The sequence below is a fragment of the Protomyctophum bolini genome, assembly GCF_963924005.1.
Source record: "Protomyctophum bolini genome assembly, chromosome: 21".
NCBI classification, from domain to species: domain Eukaryota; kingdom Metazoa; phylum Chordata; class Actinopteri; order Myctophiformes; family Myctophidae; genus Protomyctophum; species Protomyctophum bolini.
Genome location: NC_137882.1, coordinates 22,807,742 through 22,825,503, shown reverse-complemented (window position 1 = coordinate 22,825,503; position 17,762 = coordinate 22,807,742). Strand labels below are relative to the sequence as shown.

The 17,762-nt window shown below is 44.0% G+C and overlaps 1 protein-coding gene across 2 annotated transcripts in view; it reads right to left on the bottom strand.

Annotated features, from left to right (window-relative positions):
• Positions 1–462: 462 nt before the first annotated feature.
• The window catches only part of LOC308336771 (uncharacterized protein), a 169,866-nt gene continuing 152,566 nt past the window's right edge, over positions 463–17,762 (bottom strand). For both annotated transcript variants that reach the window (XM_080794316.1, XM_080794317.1), the window contains 9 exons: positions 13,860–14,039; positions 12,594–12,803; positions 11,372–11,551; positions 10,648–10,880; positions 9,400–9,529; positions 8,328–8,459; positions 7,376–7,628; positions 6,784–6,861; positions 463–4,219 (listed from right to left, as the gene is read on the bottom strand). In XM_080794316.1, coding sequence (XP_080650442.1) covers positions 4,056–4,219; positions 6,784–6,861; positions 7,376–7,628; positions 8,328–8,459; positions 9,400–9,529; positions 10,648–10,880; positions 11,372–11,551; positions 12,594–12,803; positions 13,860–14,039 — 1,560 coding nt within the window. In that variant the 3' untranslated portion in view covers positions 463–4,055. The remainder of the gene's footprint in view (positions 4,220–6,783; positions 6,862–7,375; positions 7,629–8,327; positions 8,460–9,399; positions 9,530–10,647; positions 10,881–11,371; positions 11,552–12,593; positions 12,804–13,859; positions 14,040–17,762) is intronic.

Sequence of the window (17,762 nt, the reverse complement as noted above, 5' to 3'; positions counted from 1 at the left end):
CCTGCAGCACCCACAGCGTCCCCAGCGGGAATTGAAGACGTAGGTGTATTGATGAGGAGCCCGAGGAGGGCGAGACTCAGGGTGGGGTGGCGTAGTCTCGGGTGCCTGATGACCGTGCTCTGCTCAGGAGCGGTCAGTCGCCCCGGCTCGGACGCTGCCCCCCTCACGGCTCCTAGCCTTAGTTGGGGAGGAGGAGGGGGGAATGTTGACAGTGCGAAGCGCCGAAGCAGTATCAGACAGGTATGAGATAAGAGGTGTATTTATACTGTGGGGAATGTTACGTGATTGGCTGTGAGACTTGGGACGCAGGTGAACTTGATGAGGAGATAGAGAATGGGAGTGATCGGGTTGAGCAGTGGGTGGTCTCCACTCCTGAACCTGCGTTGAACACAACTTAATTCATTGCATCATCATCTTGGATCACAGAACCAGCCGTTAGTTAGCACAAAAGAATACCTCTACTCACTTTAAATTATTTTATTTTCCCATAGTTTTTGAGTGCATATGTAAACAACCATACACAAATATAATATTCAAACACTGTCTTTTTTTCTTTTAATTAAAACAAAAAATTAGTAAAACTATACACAAGTGTGCAACTCAACCCAAATATATGGATGCCAAAACATGTTTAACTTTCTCTCTGACAATACTACGTTTCAATTCAAAGGGCAAAATAGTTCAGTTACAATAGATTCCTCAAGTAGGACATTATTGTTGTGTGGCCCTAAAAAAGAAAGGGGGGAATGAATGGGGTGGTTACACATGAACTGTTATATTCATTGAAATGCAAACACTGTAGCAACAATGAGCCGCGGTCATGCTACTGGGTAAATGCTGGGGTGTCATGTTCTTTATTTATTTATTTGGAACCAAAAATGAATGAAACTTGTTTAGTTCATGAAAACGGTTCAGTCCTGTACCCCGGACCACCTTCACCCAAATATGCTGTAAAAATCGATATAGAGTCCCGAAGTCCTGACGTCACTCCCAGGACTCACTCGCCAAAGTATATATTTTTCTTCTATTGAGAATCCCATTGGGAAATATTAGATAGTGTCAGAAAATAACTCTGTTCCAAAAATAATCAAATCAGCCCTCTTACTCTGGCAGGCATGTCTGTGTCATTTCTGACATTGACTTATACGTTTGATATCCTCTGTGTTTGGAGTGGAGAAAAATAAATAATAATCTTAACTCTTTGGATAAATTAGTACGTTTTCGCGGTCAGTTGATGCTTCATATCCTTACGAGTAATGCAATCGCGGGGCTGATTTGGTTATTTTAGGAACACAGTTCCTCTGATGCGATCTAAGATCGCTCCGTTACCCATGGGGGATAGCAGCCTTTAAAGCATGTCAGACATTGGGGTCTCTATTCACTTTTAATGATATAAATAAGATACCGGGCTCGACTGTTATGGTCCCCATCAGTGTATTCTATCTCTCTCATGCAAATTCCCAACTCTCTCTCTCTCTCTCTCTCTCTCTCTCTCTCTCACACACACACACACACACACACACAGCCTGTGATATTACTGTAGGTGGTGTACCATGAGAAGTGTCCAGGGCAATAAATCACTGTCGACAGAGACGACTGTTGACACGAGATGAATTGAACATTTCTTGCCGGCGGCGTCACAATCGGAATCTAACTCACATGATCAAAGGAGCGAGGACAGCCGAGCCGCGCTGCTGTCGAGGCCCCATGGGGCTTTGGCCTACACAATAATACTCCTCACGTTCCCTCGAGTGCCGCTGTCTTTGCTGGAAGTACAAAGACACGCTTGTGTCACTACAAACAGCCTTTTTCTCGCATTACCGTCGTTAATATGCAGCGCCAGATGAAAGGCGTGTCAGGAGACGTCCCGTTTCTAGGCTCTCCAGGGAGAGATGGTAGATTGTGGATGCTTTAGAGTCATTTAATAATAACTTCCATGTATCGCGGTGTGTCGAGTGCCCGAAATATGGCCACGCGGCGGCATTGCGGATACGACACATTGGGGTTGTGAGCGGCAATATTTTGGTGCGCGGCGTCATTGTACGACAGAGCATAAATTAGGTAATAATTCCATATGCCACCTTTTCAATTTGAAAAGATGAGACCCAGTTTTACAAAATAATAAAAATACAAATTATATTTCCAAGCACAACATGAAATCAGATCGTGGCACTTTTCAAGTACCACAGTTATAGCACAATTGTACAGCCAAGACCCTTGATGCTTTACAAATATCAAATTGATGGACTTCAGCTGAAGATCACAGCTGAAATGACATACAATATAGCTATATAGCTATAGTAGGATTTCCCCCAAATGTAGCATTTTTAGAACAGAACTCTGAATGCACAGAGCAAGATGGCACCGCATACTGTACATAGCCTACAGTAATGCCACTGCTCCATAGCTGGAAAGCCCTCCTTCTAATATTTGCGACACTTAGCAGTAAAAGAAAATACTGACCACCCCAACCGATTATGCCAGCTTATTTGGCCATTTTTTCAAAACATTGTACCTTCATAAGCTAGTAACAGTTAAACAAGAATAGTTGAGGAGTACATTTCACAGAATGCACTTGTGTATTAAACTACTGTATCACATCTGGCCTTTAAAATAAAAGAGTATTTCAGACCAAATACATAGAGAATAAGACTACTTGCAACATGACAATTTTACAGGCAGGTAAGGTATTGTATAATGCGTGTGTTCAGTGGTATTCGGACCCAGTAGGAAATTGACATCTTTGTCCGATGCAGAATATGGTTAAATATAGCAGGGGTGCTTCAGAGATAAAACATTAAAGAAAAAATAATTCTTCAGAGCTATTTTCGACACATCCATGCATGTTTCTCTTTTCACTTCCATGGGTTACACACTTCAAATGGCACTTAAAAAATAAAATAAAAAATAAAATAAAAACAGAGTTGTCTTGCTTTCACAGAGAGGACAAGCAGAAGGAATGTGTGCTGCAGGGGGGGTGTAGTATACTGTAGGTAGTGTGTCAGGGTGGAAAAAAGACCTGCGACGAGTCAAATCTTATTTGGGTTCCATTCGGCTTCCAATACTGCGCATGTCCTGCACATGACCTCATTATGTACAAAAAATAAAATAAAATAATCATCCACGTGGAAAAGAAAAGAAAACACGACATTGAAACGGTGAACTCGTCGTGAGATTATCGACACTCTTTCGCAAAGAGAGAAGTACGGGAGGAAAACGTTCATCCCATATATACCCACCTTGATTTTGTTTCCCTTTTTTTCATCACAAGTGGACACGGAATTGACAAATACTGTACGAAAAAGAGACACAAAAGAGACAAAAACTCAACTCATCTGGCACTGTGAACAGTTGGCAAATACATAAAATCGAAAAAGAACAGTGGTGGGGGGGGGGGGGGGGGGAAGAAGGACGACAACAAAAAACAAGAACAACACATATTTGTCGGCAGGCAACGTCTAGTTCACGGAGGCAGCACAGTCGCCATCCTGTGGTCGCTCGCAGCAGTACAGTAGTAGATTAGTACCAATCGACCCTTGATTGACGGTGTAGTAGTAGTAGTAGTAATAGTAGTAGTTGTAGTAGTAGTAGTAGTAGGTATTCAATAGTCCGTTCTCCCCAAAACGTTTTAATCCTGATTTATACTGACACGGCGGTGTCACACGAAAATAGGCTATCTTTCCCGCGACACCGTTGACCATGACGGAGCATAAATTACGCATTACACGTCTCCAGGAGACCATTCTCAAGTGTGATTGTTAACCAACCGATAAAGTGCTTTCTCAAAGAAAAGAAAAAATCCCCCCTCCTTCTCCTCCTCCTCCTCCTCCTCATCATCATCATCATCATCATCATCATCTTCATTTGTACAATACATCAGTAGGGTAAACGGCGCGGGCAGGAATGAAAAGAGGGAGACGTAAAAAAGAAAAGCAACCAGTTCAGGCACGAGCAGATGGGTCTTCTACCCCTCCCTCCTCCTCCTCCTCCTCCTCCTCCTGCGTTTTTGTCTTTTTTTTGTTGTTTTTTCTTTTCTTCATTTATTTCCCGTCATTCTACTTCTTGAACGGCGTCAGTCTGCCGATGTTGTGCCAGAAGGTGGAGGTCTTGCGGGAGGTCTTGGGCTCGGCCAGCATGAACACCTGCTGCTGGGGCAGCGCGTTGGGCAGGGACGGGTGCTTCTGGCGGAGCAGGAAGTCGTAGTATGGCCTGGTCACCGCTGGGGAGGACGACAAAATGCACTCCATTAGTACTCCATCGTTTTACTTAACCCATTTTGGGGACGGGAACCCCTTTTGGTGTTTTTTAAAGCATTATGTTATACTTTAGCTATTGAAAAATAGCAGATCTACAAGTCCGTAGCGCGGCAGATTGTAGGTGTGCTATTTATGGTGAAAATGTGTCGCAAATCTTTGAATATATATTCTTTCAGAGCAAACGTTTTTAACTCAAATCTTTGCTTCTGGGCGGGGTCCCTGGAACAACATGTTTTCAGATGGGGGTCGGCGGCCAATTACATATAATTCTGGGGGTCCTTCACATGGAATCTTTTGAGAACCGCTGGTTTTTCAGAAAACTGTCAGGATTTAGAAGACATTTGTAGATTCTTGTGTCAGGTCTAAATGGGTTAAGTACTGTAAAAGTATCAATGCTGCAATATAGAAATACTCTGTTACAAGTTTTAAAAAAAGAATTCAAAGTAACAAAGAATTTAAAGTAAAAAATGTGGGCATCAAAATGTACTCATAATAGTACTCCTCATATTGCAGAATGTCCCATTTTCAAGTTTTTAAATAATGCAACATCTTTTGAAAATAGATCTACAAGGTCACAATCACGATGTGTCACACATTCATTCATACATTCATTCAAGAAGCATCCATGTCTCTTTTGGATCTCAAGCTAAAAGGTTTTGGAACCACTTAACTAGACCACTGGGAGATAGATTGCTGAGGTGCGGCGCCACACATGTATGTACGCACTGCATACCATTAGTGCAGGGGCCAACACTGATATTTTCATGAATTGGTACCACCTAATAAGGTGACCGTACAAAAAAATATATATCTTTGTATTGCTACATGTCTCTAGTTTATATTTTGGTATGATAACTCTTCCAAATCAGTAGCTTAACTGCCAGTTATCGAGCTATATGTGACCACACCATAGACAATCTACTGTATAAGCCTATAAGGCAAAATGGTAAATGGTGCATTTATATAGCGCCTTTATCCAAGGCGCTTTACATAGATTGTGCATTACATTCACCCATTCACACACCGATTGTGGCGGAAGCCATGCAAGGTACCAACCAGCACATCGGGAGCAATTTGGGGTTCAGTGTCTTGCCCAAGGACACTTCGACATGTAGACAGGAGGAGCCGGGATTCAAACCACCGACCCATGGATCATTGGACGACCTGCTCTACCTCCTGAGCCACAGTCGGCAACATTTTCCAAATGTCATTATGCTCTAACCCTATAACACCTGGACATATTTCTACTTGCAAAAAAGAGATTTCAACCTTATACTACTACGACTTTGTAGAGGAAATTATGTTAAAAAAAAATAAAAAAAAGCAAATTTTATGCACATTTATAATAATTATTAAAATAATAATAATAAATGAATAATTTTCATTTGGGGGATATCTTTCACAATAATAAATAAAACATGTTCTAGACATTCTAATGATCACAAAAAAACATATATTATATTATATTAAATGGACGGACCGCATCAGAAATGTGGACCTCTATGGGTAACCTACCACGGGTCACGGACAAAGTCAGAGAGAGAAGGATGAGGCTGGCAGGGCACTGCGTCAGGCACCCAGAACTTGAGGCAAGTAAATTGACTCTATGGGAGCCAACCCAGGGCAAAGCTTGGCTAACAACACTGCAGAGCTCAAGAAACTGATCATGTTGGATAGGAATTTGTGGAGGGCAGAGATCCAGGAATCCCGAGTTGGTGTTGGCTAGACCTCACTCTCGCAGCAACTAATTGCAATGTTGGGTTGGGTTGAGTAGAATGTGATGTGTCAAACTAGGGGGTTTTCATGATTCTGATCCATTCCAGGCATTAGTTTTGCACGAAAAGCACTCCTTGAGCTAAAAACGGCCATAGCCGTCATCACAAATGTGATGAGGTCATCACATTTCGGCAAGTGGCTATGGACGAATTTAGGCCAAGGAGTGTATTTCGTGCAAAACTAATGCTTGGAATGGATGGTGCCAAAATCTGTCTCGGCCCCTGGAGTATACATCAGCTCCCAGAACTTACTTACTTAGTTACCCAAGCCTTGCCACTCATGCCCCACGATAGACCCCAGAAACATACCACTCAGAGGCGAGCACTCTACCGACTGAGCTACTAAATGATCATGGTTCAGTCTTCAGTGCAACCCTGTAAACATCATACCCAGTGCTTCCCAAAGTGGGGTCCGGGGACCCCTAGGGGTCCTTGAGGGAGTTATAGGGGGTCCCCAGCTAAATGATAGTTTGGAACCAAACGGGCACTTGTAACTCTCAAGAGTTAAATTAACATTGATTTTACAATATAAATTGTAAAATCAAAAAATGCCATTAAATGGGTGTCCGTAGCCCTAATGCATGTCAAACTAGTGGTACTTGAAAATAAATGAGTTGAGAATCACTGCTAGAGACGTACAAATCTTCTCTCATGGGGGTCCTTGGCATATATTTTCTAATGGGGGGTCCGCGGGGCTAATTAGTGTAGATTTGGGGGTCCTTGACATGAAAAGGTTTGGGAACCGCAGGTACCTTTGGGTTTCCCAGCAGGGTGTCTTTTGCACGCGTTCACCATAGCCTGCTTCTTTTGGACTTCAGTGAGAGAGAAGCCTGAAATGACAACAAGAAATGAATCAAGAGTTCAGCTAATGTAAAACATTCTAATTGTTCTGCCTTTTTGCACCTAATGTCCCTATTCTGGGCATGTCATAAATGGGCAAGCATTCTGCAAAAACGGCAGACCTACAGAACAAAGTTAAACAAAGTATTTTTATTTACAATAGTGTCATCAAGATCCCAATCTTGTAGGCCCTACCCTTCATTGGTGTATTATACTCTAATCCTACAAAGCATCACCAAAATAGCTAGCAGTATATTCTAAACAAAATGTCAAAGGGGTTTTCTCACAGTGATTTTTCAAATCCATATGAGTGAAACCGTCGGGATGATTTGTTAATTTTTCAAGCACAGTTCTTCATCAACATCAAATATCTAAATACTGAATCAAGCAAATTAAACACAGTTTGGGGTGCTCACAAAAGCACAAATTAAATTACCCAATTTTCTTTTGAAAGTGAAATATACCGCGATTTAAAACCACGGTTGGACATAACTAATGACTGACCTGTCTCGCGGTCGTGCTGCACCTGTCTCCTCTCGTCGGAGAAGGCCCGGAGCCAGCGCTGCTTCTGCTCGGGTTTCTTGGCGCACAGCAAGAACACCTCGTCGGCGCCGCCGGTGGCCCGCGAGCGCAGCTTCAGGGCGTTCTTCACGCTCACGTTGAAGTCCCGCTCCTTGCCGTCCTCCACGTCCACCACCTCCATCTGGTCCATGGCCACGCGGCCCTTGTAGTACAGCATGTCCCGCCTCAGGAGGTCCTGCCACACAAATACACAACAATACATTACAGGTGAGAGGTTGTCTACGACACATTACATGTTTGGATGTTGTACTTTCAAGGTGAGATGTTGTGGGATGCCCTAGAGATGCTGTATCCTAGTCTAAGCCAATGGGAGATTGGCTTATAAAACCCCATAGTGAGCTTGCTGCACTGTTGTTTTTTGTCTTTTGTGGTGAGCAGGAGCTGCAGGACGCCTGACGGAAGCCTCTAACTACTGGCTGCCTTTCCTTCCCCTTTCCATGGTTTCAACATTACAGTATCTAATATGCAAGTGAACTGAAACTAAACCAAATAAAAGGAAAAAGACAAACACAAAGCTTTATTTATGTATTTATCTATGTCAGTGACAGCGTTACAAAAGTAACACAGTTGCAGTAACTTACTAATACCCAACTACTGTACATATTGCACAAGACGAATGCAGCATCGATATAATTATGCTGCAATACGTGTGAGCTGCAGTGCTTAGATATAGACCTGCTATGGAACATTATCCCCCTTGCATTTCAAAATGCAAATACTGCCTCGGTTCCTTTTTGTGAAAGTACCAAACGCGGTAATAATAAAGTGCCACGTTACACAAACAAGCAATAATTTGCAAGGTCAGTTATTATTTAAAAACGTGAATGAAACTTGGCCAACGCTGGCTCGCTGGATGTGAAGCATTTGGACTGACCTTCTTGCAGTAGACCATCTGGTGGTCAAAGAGGAAGAACATCCGCTGCTGACTCTTGCCCTGAGGCTGGGAGAGCTTGGTCAACTCCCCAGAGAAGATCAGGTCAGAGCTCTTACTGAGCACGTCTTCACCCTGAAGGTGAAGGTGAAGGTGCAGGGTGACACACACACACACACACACACACACACACACACACACACACACACACACACGGTTGTCTTAACACGGTACATAACCTTAACCTCAGCACATACATGCTTTAACCCAAGACCCCGGAACCGAGTGGAATTAATCGAAGCCGAATCAACACGCTGGCCGATCACAGGTACTGCAGCTGCGGCCAGACACATGAACGATGAGCGATACAGCAGAGTTTCGTTCATGACCATGCACGCCCATCACTTTTCCAACCCGGAAGAAGAGGTGAAAAGGGAGTATATACTGTACACTGGTTGAGCAACTTCATGCAAGTGGATGGGATGGGGATTCCCGGTGCTCTCTATTATTGTCTGTGACATCTTAACTTGTCACAGACTTATGTAAGGCCATTTGTCTTCATTCACTGTGACAAGACGCTTGATCTGTGAGAGCCGACTGGACATTAGTGGACCGTATGTTGGAACGAGGGAGTCTGGGAGAGACTGATAAAGGATCAAGCTACTATTAATCAGCTGTAGTAAAGCAAAGTAAGCAAAGTTACCATGTTTACCCAGGGTAACTGGACTAGGCTCAAGAACTTGTTTACAGCCAGGCCCTGCTCATAGAACATTTCATGGTAGGGGTTCAATGCCTTGCTCAAGGGCACTTCAGCGGTGGTAATTTTAACGTGCCGGTCCGGGGATACGAACTAGCGACCTTCCGATATCAAGACCGCTCCGCAAACCGTTCGGTTTATAGTAGCCCAATCTGGGAACCCATCGGCAAAAAAAGAAAAGGAATAGTAGTAGCCTAACCCTACAAACTCTGTCCTCAATTAGACATCCGTCCCGTCTTACACCTAATCACAATTATTTGAGATAATCGCAGTATTTTGCATAATAATGCCCACCCTATACTGGTCGACACTGCTTACCTCCCAGTCCTCGATGGCGCTCTGCCACTGGGCGATCTTGTCGATGTTCTCCAGGCGCCGCTTCCTCTCGTTGATGAGCCGGGCGACGTTCTTCATGGCGTTCAGCGCGGCCTCCACGTCCTTGTAATCCCTTAGAGGACACAGAGGACAGAGCACGAGGCGGTGGTGTCAGTGAGCGGTATGATTACGTATGGGGGCAGAGAGGTTGATTCAAAATAAATCACTTTTCGTTTTGTGGTTCATAGGACATTTCATCATACAAGACCTATAGTCAGTTGAAAAACCAAGCACTTCATGCACACACACATTATTACAATACATGTGTGGTAGGGCTAACATCTCCACTGATGTCACTGGTATAAAATCTGAACTAAAACCCATACTTTTGTGTGTGTGTTTTTTTAGCAGTGACATTGTACTGATTCACTGTTTATCAAGACATCGTGATCTTGACTACAGAAACTAAATGAATCATGGGAATTGTAGGAATACAGAGCAACACAGGTATTGGTTGCATGGAGAATAGTGTTGTGAGTGAACTTTGGGTCGTAGGAATAGTAGTAGTAGTAGTTCTATTATTATAGTTTGACCATATCAAAACAAAAAGTCAATGCAGTCTTTCTTTTCTCTTTTTGTGTAGACTGGATGAAAGCTAAATAAAATCTCAGGACTGAAAATCTTTGACTCCTAATAATAACAGTGTGAAAGGGGCCGTCCACAGCGCTGTTTCTAAACAATTAACAGAATGTAAAATGTAACAAAACATTAATGAACACTAATGAACATAATTTGCTAGTTTGACCACTTTAAATACTCTAATCTTAAAATAATACCCGTCTGCGACGCATTGAGAGCTTGCAAACAGGTTACTTTCTCTGCACAACATGCTTCCATAGAAGACATGCTGACTTCTATGGCAGTGGATTTCAACCCTTTTCCTGTCAAGGTCCATTATTTATTCATAATTTGAGCCACGGACCACCATTTGATGACATTTAACGTTAATCAAAATAATTCTTCTACATTCTCCAATTACTGTATGTAGACTTCTTGTAAAGTAAGTAATGCAGATGTTTAACAATAATTTAACTCAATAATTTAACTCTCAAGAGTTAAATATCTAACAAGGGTCCATTCGGTTAGGACCACCTGGAACCCGCTCAAGGACCACTGATTGAAAACCACTGTTCTATGGAATCCTGAAATGACTGAAATCAGTCGGACTCGTTGTGGGCTAACCGTCCTCACCTGTGCTGCGGGTTGGTGTATTTCAGCAGCTCGGCCAGCTGCAGCGGGTACTTGCAGATCTTCTGGACCGGCGTGAGCAGGAAGCCGTCCAGCGAGATGTCGATCATCTTCTGGAGCAGCCGGCACGCCTCGAAGAAGAACACGTACTTGTTGACCTTCATGTGCTTGGAGAGCTGGACGCAGGCGTTGGGGTGGTTGTTGCAGTACTCCGAGTAGATCTGAAAATCGGTTTGCTGGATGGAGGGAGGTGGCGGGGTGGGACAGACAGTCAGTGACAAAGGGTTTCAACCACTTAAGCCCTCCCAGCAAGCAACCTGGACAAATTAGTGACGTCTCGATTGGGGCCAGATCAAGTCAAACCAAGACTATAGTCAGAACATAAATTCTGCCCACTAAGACGGAGGTCCCTGGATGAATCAGAGAGAGTCCGACCAGGCCAGATCCACTTAAGTCATATCATAACTAGTCAGATCTGGCCCAGAATAAGCTATATTATTTCGACTGGTGAAGACGTCCTGGAAATGACGTAAAGATCATCCCCATAATGGGCTGGGATCTGGCCTAGTCCTGAACGTCACCGGAAGAGTCGGAGGACGTCATCAAAATGTCATCATGACATCATCTGGCTTGCTGGGCTTTGTTGTATGATGGGTCATATAAATGTAGGGCCATACTGGTGTTAAAACAACTGCCACAACTGCCTCAGACGTATATTTATGCTCACATGTTCCAGGAAGCAGCAGCCAATCTCGCTGAGGTGCGGCTGCTCTTTGTTGAACCTCTTCTCCAGACCTTTGAGGAACTTCCGTTGGAAGCGGTAGATGTCCTCGATGTTGCCGAAGACTGTGCGAAGCTGCTCCTCGTTGAACATGTCTGTCCGCTTGCGACACTGCTTGATGTAACCCTGCGTTAGGGTATGAGAGCAAATGGACATACAGTACCTCATTACGCTTGCAGTGGACTATAGCCCCGTCAAGCATGACAAGTCATGATGCAACTTCACCCCGTTTTGTGCAACTTTCTACATTTACAACGTTAAATTCTACAACGTTCAGATTTCAAAATATGTGTAAATATATAAAAATACATGTAATTTATTTGATGCTGAAGTAGGCCTAAACATGTTTGTTTAATTTCAAAGTTTTTATATTTAAATGAGATGAAGAAAGTCACGACTCACATCACACATTTCTCTGCGAATGGTTTTACTACTGCCACATGTCGACAGGTGTGTGTGTAGGCTAAAGAGGCTTTAGGGAAACAGGTTTGCTTCTAAATGTATTCATGCAGGAGGCCTTACGTGCACAATGAGGACAGGTATGGCTGTATTCTAGGTTGTCCATTTCTATGTTGTTGTGTTTGACAGTGTTTCCCAAAAAAGGACAGTGTCTGATTGGCTGCCATGCAGCCAATTTGTATCCTGTGTGCGGCCTAGACGGGTGTGTTCAAGCTACGTGCAACACAACATTTCTTTGGGAAACCCAGCCTTTAGCTTTTGTTTCGTTTTCGGCAGTTAAAAAAAACCTAGTTGACATTTTTTGTCATAGTTTCAGTCGACGGCATCAACACTGATGTACCGTACTGTAAACAGCAGAAAGTGTACCTCACACTCCCAGCAGTGTTTTGACTAGTAGTCATATTTCATCTGAAATGTTCCAGTTAGTGTTAGTTAAAATGTATTTTGGCGGGCCTTGATGGTGTCGTAATGACGATGTTAAACGTGTTTGCATGCTGAAAATAGCCGATCTACAAGCTCACAACGTGTCGCAGTGCAACGCGCTGTTTTCAGCATGACTTGTCTTTTAGTTCTACCACTAGTCTCCCCCGAACATTTTAGTCTAGTTTGTATTTGTTGACGGAATTGTCAATAGATTTAGTCCTAGTCTTAGGAAACGTTAGCCGACGAACATTTTTCGTCACAGCTTCAGTCGACCAAATCAACCCACCTCACAGATGTCTTTGAGGTGCTTGATGTAGTCCCGCTCCGTGCTCATGATCTCGTTGATGACGTTGGTCCTCATCTGCTCCTTGCAGGGCAGGCCGGGGCCCAGGAGCAGCAGGCGACCCAGGCCCTGGCCCTGGCCCTCCCCGCCCGCCTGCGTCTCCTCCAGCTGGGCCAGGTACTCCTCCATGGGTTCGTCCTGGTTCACACGGAGCTGAGGAGGTCAGAAGACACTGTTAATTGGCCTGACCTCGAAATAAAAAAGAAATCTTCTAAATCCTTTTTCAAAAATAGCAAACCTACAAGCTCGTAGAGCTTGTAGATCTGCTATTTTTCAATAGCTAAATTATAACATAATGTTTAAAACACCAAAAGGGGTTCCCTTTCAAATGGGCAGCAGTTAACGTGCCTTATAGTAATTCATTTTCAATGAGACCTACGTTTTTTTGCGGGGAATGGGAAACGGGCCAATCGTTCCCACATTATTACAGCAGCTGCATGCCGCCGTTAATCAATGAGGGAAATTAAAGTGCAAGGTGGCCCAAGTTTGTCAGCTCCCCCAGAGAGAGAGAGAGAGAGAGAGAGAGAGAGAGAGAGAGAGAGAGAGAGAGAGTTAGAGAGAGAGTGAGAGAGAGAGATAGAGAGAGAGAGAGAGAGGGGGGGGGGAGAGCGAGAGAGGGAGGGAGAGAGAGAGAGAGAGAGTTAGAAAGAGAGTTAGAGAGAGAGTGAGAGAGAGAGAGAGAGAGAGAGAGAGAGGGAGAGAGAGAGAGAGAGAGAGAGAGATAGAGAGAGAGAGAGAGAGAGAGAGAGAGAGAGAGAGAGAGAGAGAGAGAGAGAGAGAGAGATAGTGAGAGAGAGAGAGAGAGAGAGAGAGAGAGTGAGAGAGAGTGAGAGAGAGAGTTATTACCAGAGAGTTATTACCTTAGGTATTTTTTCACTTTCTTCTTCAGTGTGTACAATTTTCAATACTTTTACTTCTACAACACTACATCTCAGAGGCAAATATATTGTACTTTTACTCCAATACAATTATTTGAAAACGTTAGTTACTAATTACTACTTTACTAATTACTACTGGACTTTTTCCATACTATGATATACGTTTTTTGGGGGTTTTTTTAATGTTTTTTTTAAACCCGTGGCACACTGCCAGACTGGATTACCAGCCAAGGTGCCTGGACCACTGAGCCACGGCCCAGGCCGATATACGTTTACCTAAGTAAAACATCTGAGTACTTTTTTCCACCACCTGCTTTGGCGCTCCACTCACCCGTACGAAGCTGGCCGGGAACCAGCCCTCACTGTCCAGGATGCGGCCCCACCACCACTCCTTGTTGCTGGCGTCCACTACCTCGATGACGTCCCCCGCCTTGAAGCCCAGCTCCTGGTCGTCCATGGTGACGTGGTCCCACAGCGCCTCGGCGTACACGACACTTCCATCGCTGATCAGCTGGAGACGGAGAGAGAACAGAAAATACACCGCGGTTAAACTTCTAGAACACAACACTTCCAGAGGGAGAGAACGGAAATATGGTTGGTTTTAGTTGGTTACAACTAAGCCGTGCTTGCGGGTTAACAAACCACAAGTGGCTTCCTGTGAGGTTAGGGTTAGGTTTGGGATAGTGTTGTGATAGTAATGGTCTGACTAACGAGAGGTCGGACCAATGACGTAAAAAATAGATACTTGCAGCTTCACTCGTTTCCTAACCAGAAAGTGTGTTTATTTGTGTGTACAGTACATTACACACCATCACATTCAACATAATACAGAGATTGTAAATTGGTTTTTTCCCCACACACTAAAAAGCCCATGTTGGCATGTTTGGGAAGGCCTGCCGGTCGAGCGGTTTTGTGGGTACAGTATATGAAACATTACTGCACTGTGCTTCAGTAATAGCTACAGTGCTGACTCTCTGCAACGGCAGCACTTTGGGGAATCTGGTCATTGTAAAGGATATAAGACCGTGACGGTACACTACAGCAAACCACACTGAAGAAAGGGCAGGTTTTTAAAGGTGCAGGGTATACAGTGGGTATACAGTGAAGAGGAAAGTGAAGCTAATTAATCTTAACATGACAATTACAGTATAAGTTGAAGTTGAAGTTGAACAGCGCAAGGTTGTTATAGCTTTACTTTTTGAGTGGTGCAACCACTCCAAGGAACAGCAATGTCCGTGTCCACCTATGTATGCGCCTATGTGGCCATGAGCACCAGTATATGACTATAGGGTACCAATAGGGGCGCTGTTGTGCCAGAGAGAGAGAGAGAGATAGTATTAGTGCTGCACTGTTGCCTGCTAATGAGAGAGAGAGAGAGGAGGGGGGGGGGGGGGGGGGGGGGGAGTTGCACCACTCAGTTCACACGGGTGTGATTCATTTTAAACATTGACTGTATTTTTAAGCCGGGTTTGCTAGTTTACTTTTGTATCTTATTTTTGTGAAAAGACTTTGTGGTAGTTTTCCATTGTAATATGGGGTATTTGTCTGGGTCTATAGGCCACATTTTTCACAGACACGGGCAGATGCAGCTACAAGCATCATTGCGTCTTTGCCTCGTCATGTCGCTGCAGGCTTCCATTGACAATGAATGGTAGACTGTGTCTTTGTGTCTGTCTGCGTGAACGCAACTTAAGCTGCAAAATAAGATAATTTCATAGATAAGATAGATTTTATATCCACCCGCATGATGTATGATTTTAGTTTGTTTTAGTTATTTTTTTTAATTTAGACATAAAATACAATAAAAAATACAATTGTTAGCTCTGCCCTGATGCATGATGCGACGGGGGGGGACTCTGGAGCAGCAAATGGACATAAGAAGGCCCGTGTATAGCTTTGATATCCACAGAGCAAAAATAAGATCATTGAGTCATTACACCGCTAAGCTAATAAGCATCGCCTCTGTTGGAGACGAGGCATCGATCGCTTTCCAGCCGGCGCGAGTCTGAGTGTAGCCTGACAGAGATCAATGAGCTGATGCCATGGTGAGGTGAGCAAGCCAAGATGGAGGGGAGGGGGAGGGGGAATGGAAGCAGTGAGGAAAACAAGCAGCCAGGTCTACGAAGCCCATAAGAAATGCTGCATGAGCACTTTAAACCAACGGTACATCAATAGCAAGCTCACAACGTTGCGGTGTGAGCTTGTAGTAAACTAGCACTGGCACAAATAAGTTCTGCACTTTAGAAACGAGCCCCAAAGCCGACATGGCAACAGTGGATGGAAGGCATCTAGGGATGCGAGAAAGACTGTTAGCATGAGAGCAGAGGAGGGAGAGGAGAGAAAGACTGTTAGCATGAGAGAACAGAGGAGGGAGAGGAGAGAAAGACTGTTAGCATGAGAGCAGAGGAGGGAGAGGAGAGAAAGACTGTTAGCATGAGAGCAGAGGAGGGAGAGGAGAGAAAGACTGTTACCATGAGAGGGCAGAGGAGGGAGAGGAGAGAAAGACTGTTAGCATGAGAGCAGAAGAGGGAGAGGAGAGAAAGACTGTTACCATGAGAGGGCAGAGGAGGGAGAGGAGAGAAAGACTGTTAGCATGAGAGCAGAGGAGGGAGAGGAGAGAAAGGAGCACTTTAGCCATTTTCATCCTGGTCTTCATATGACCCATTAAGTAAGGCAATAAGGCCTGAGGCCCATTCAACAAATGCCCTCTAAATAATTTAGTTCTCAAACCTTTTCATGCCAAGGAGCCCCAAATTGATAGCCTATATGTATTTGGTCATTTGTCAGACTTCCGATTGGTGACTGACTAAACCAGCAGGCTCTTTCTGCCTTGTTCCACCCTGGTTCCGCCTTGTTTATGTTGAATTTGCTAAAACGTTTTTTTTTGGAAAAACCTAAAAACGATATGCCCTGTCACCATGCTGCCTTTTTACATAGCAAGTTTAAAACAAGAATTGAGTGCACAGAATGTCAATACGAAGCAACTGAAAAACACGTCATTTCAATGGTAGTTGATGGAGAGAAAGGATTTTTGTCCAACCACGAAACGGCAACCAATGGGTGCGAAGAGGGGCACAACCACGGGCGGGACTTGACAAAGAGCAAAAAACGACTTTCTGGCCTTGACAGCTCATACATCCAAACACAAAAGTCCTATCTGATGAACGTTAAATTCAATTTGCCATGCTCTCACTAGATTTGCCACTCACTTTTTATGCATGCGCATAGCTAGCCTGCCTAATAAACCAGACCGAATCAGCCATTGGCCAAAAATGTAATTGCCTGCCGGCGCGACAGTGTTGTGTGATATATTAGTCTGGCTTATTAGCCAGGCTAGCACATATAATCCTCTATTGAAATAGAGGGTGAAAAGAGAGGGAGATGCAGGCAGTCATTGCAGTGGTCATATTTCATTGCATGTGGTAAACAAACAGCAGCGATCGTACTGCATCACCATGCTCTGGTCTATCTATAGTCTACGCTGCTGCTCCGCCTCATATAGAGCGTCGCAGTCCCGCCCCCTATACCAGGGCCCAGGAAATGATTCGCCGTTCATTTTCCTCATAGACATTTCAAAAAGTATTTATTTAAAGACCTTTTAAGCGTTGTACAAAGCCAAATCGAGTTGTGAGAAATCATGACAACAAACACAATTTTTTGGGGCCGAACAAATAATTAGAAAGAAGAAAAAAACAGCCAAAAACCACACTGTAGGCCTATACTGCTGCACTGGTACCGCCTTAGTGCAACAGATTTCGCGAGAGAAATAGGCAGCCAGGTCTATATGGAAGCGAGCCCAAAATAAGTGACTATAGAGCGTCGCAGTCCCGTTCCCCTCGAGAGACCCGGAAAATAAATCGCCGTTCATTTTCCTCATAGGCATTTCTTAAAGTATTTAAAGACGGTTACGCCGCGGACAAAGCCAACTCGGATCGTGACAAATCATGACAATGAACACAATATTTTGGGCCGATCAAATCATTAGAAAGAAGAAAATAAAGGCAGGAGACAACACTATTTGTTTTGTTTTTATTCTTATAAATTATTTGATCGGCCCAAAACACTGTGTTCATTGTCATGATTTGTCACGATCCGAGTTGGCTTTGTCCGCGGCGTAACCGTCTTTAAATAAATACTTTAAGAAATGCCTATGAGGAAAATGCATTGGGATTTATTTCCTGGGCCACTCGTTGTTCTGAAAGGGGGAGGGACTGCGACGCTCTATAGAGGCCAC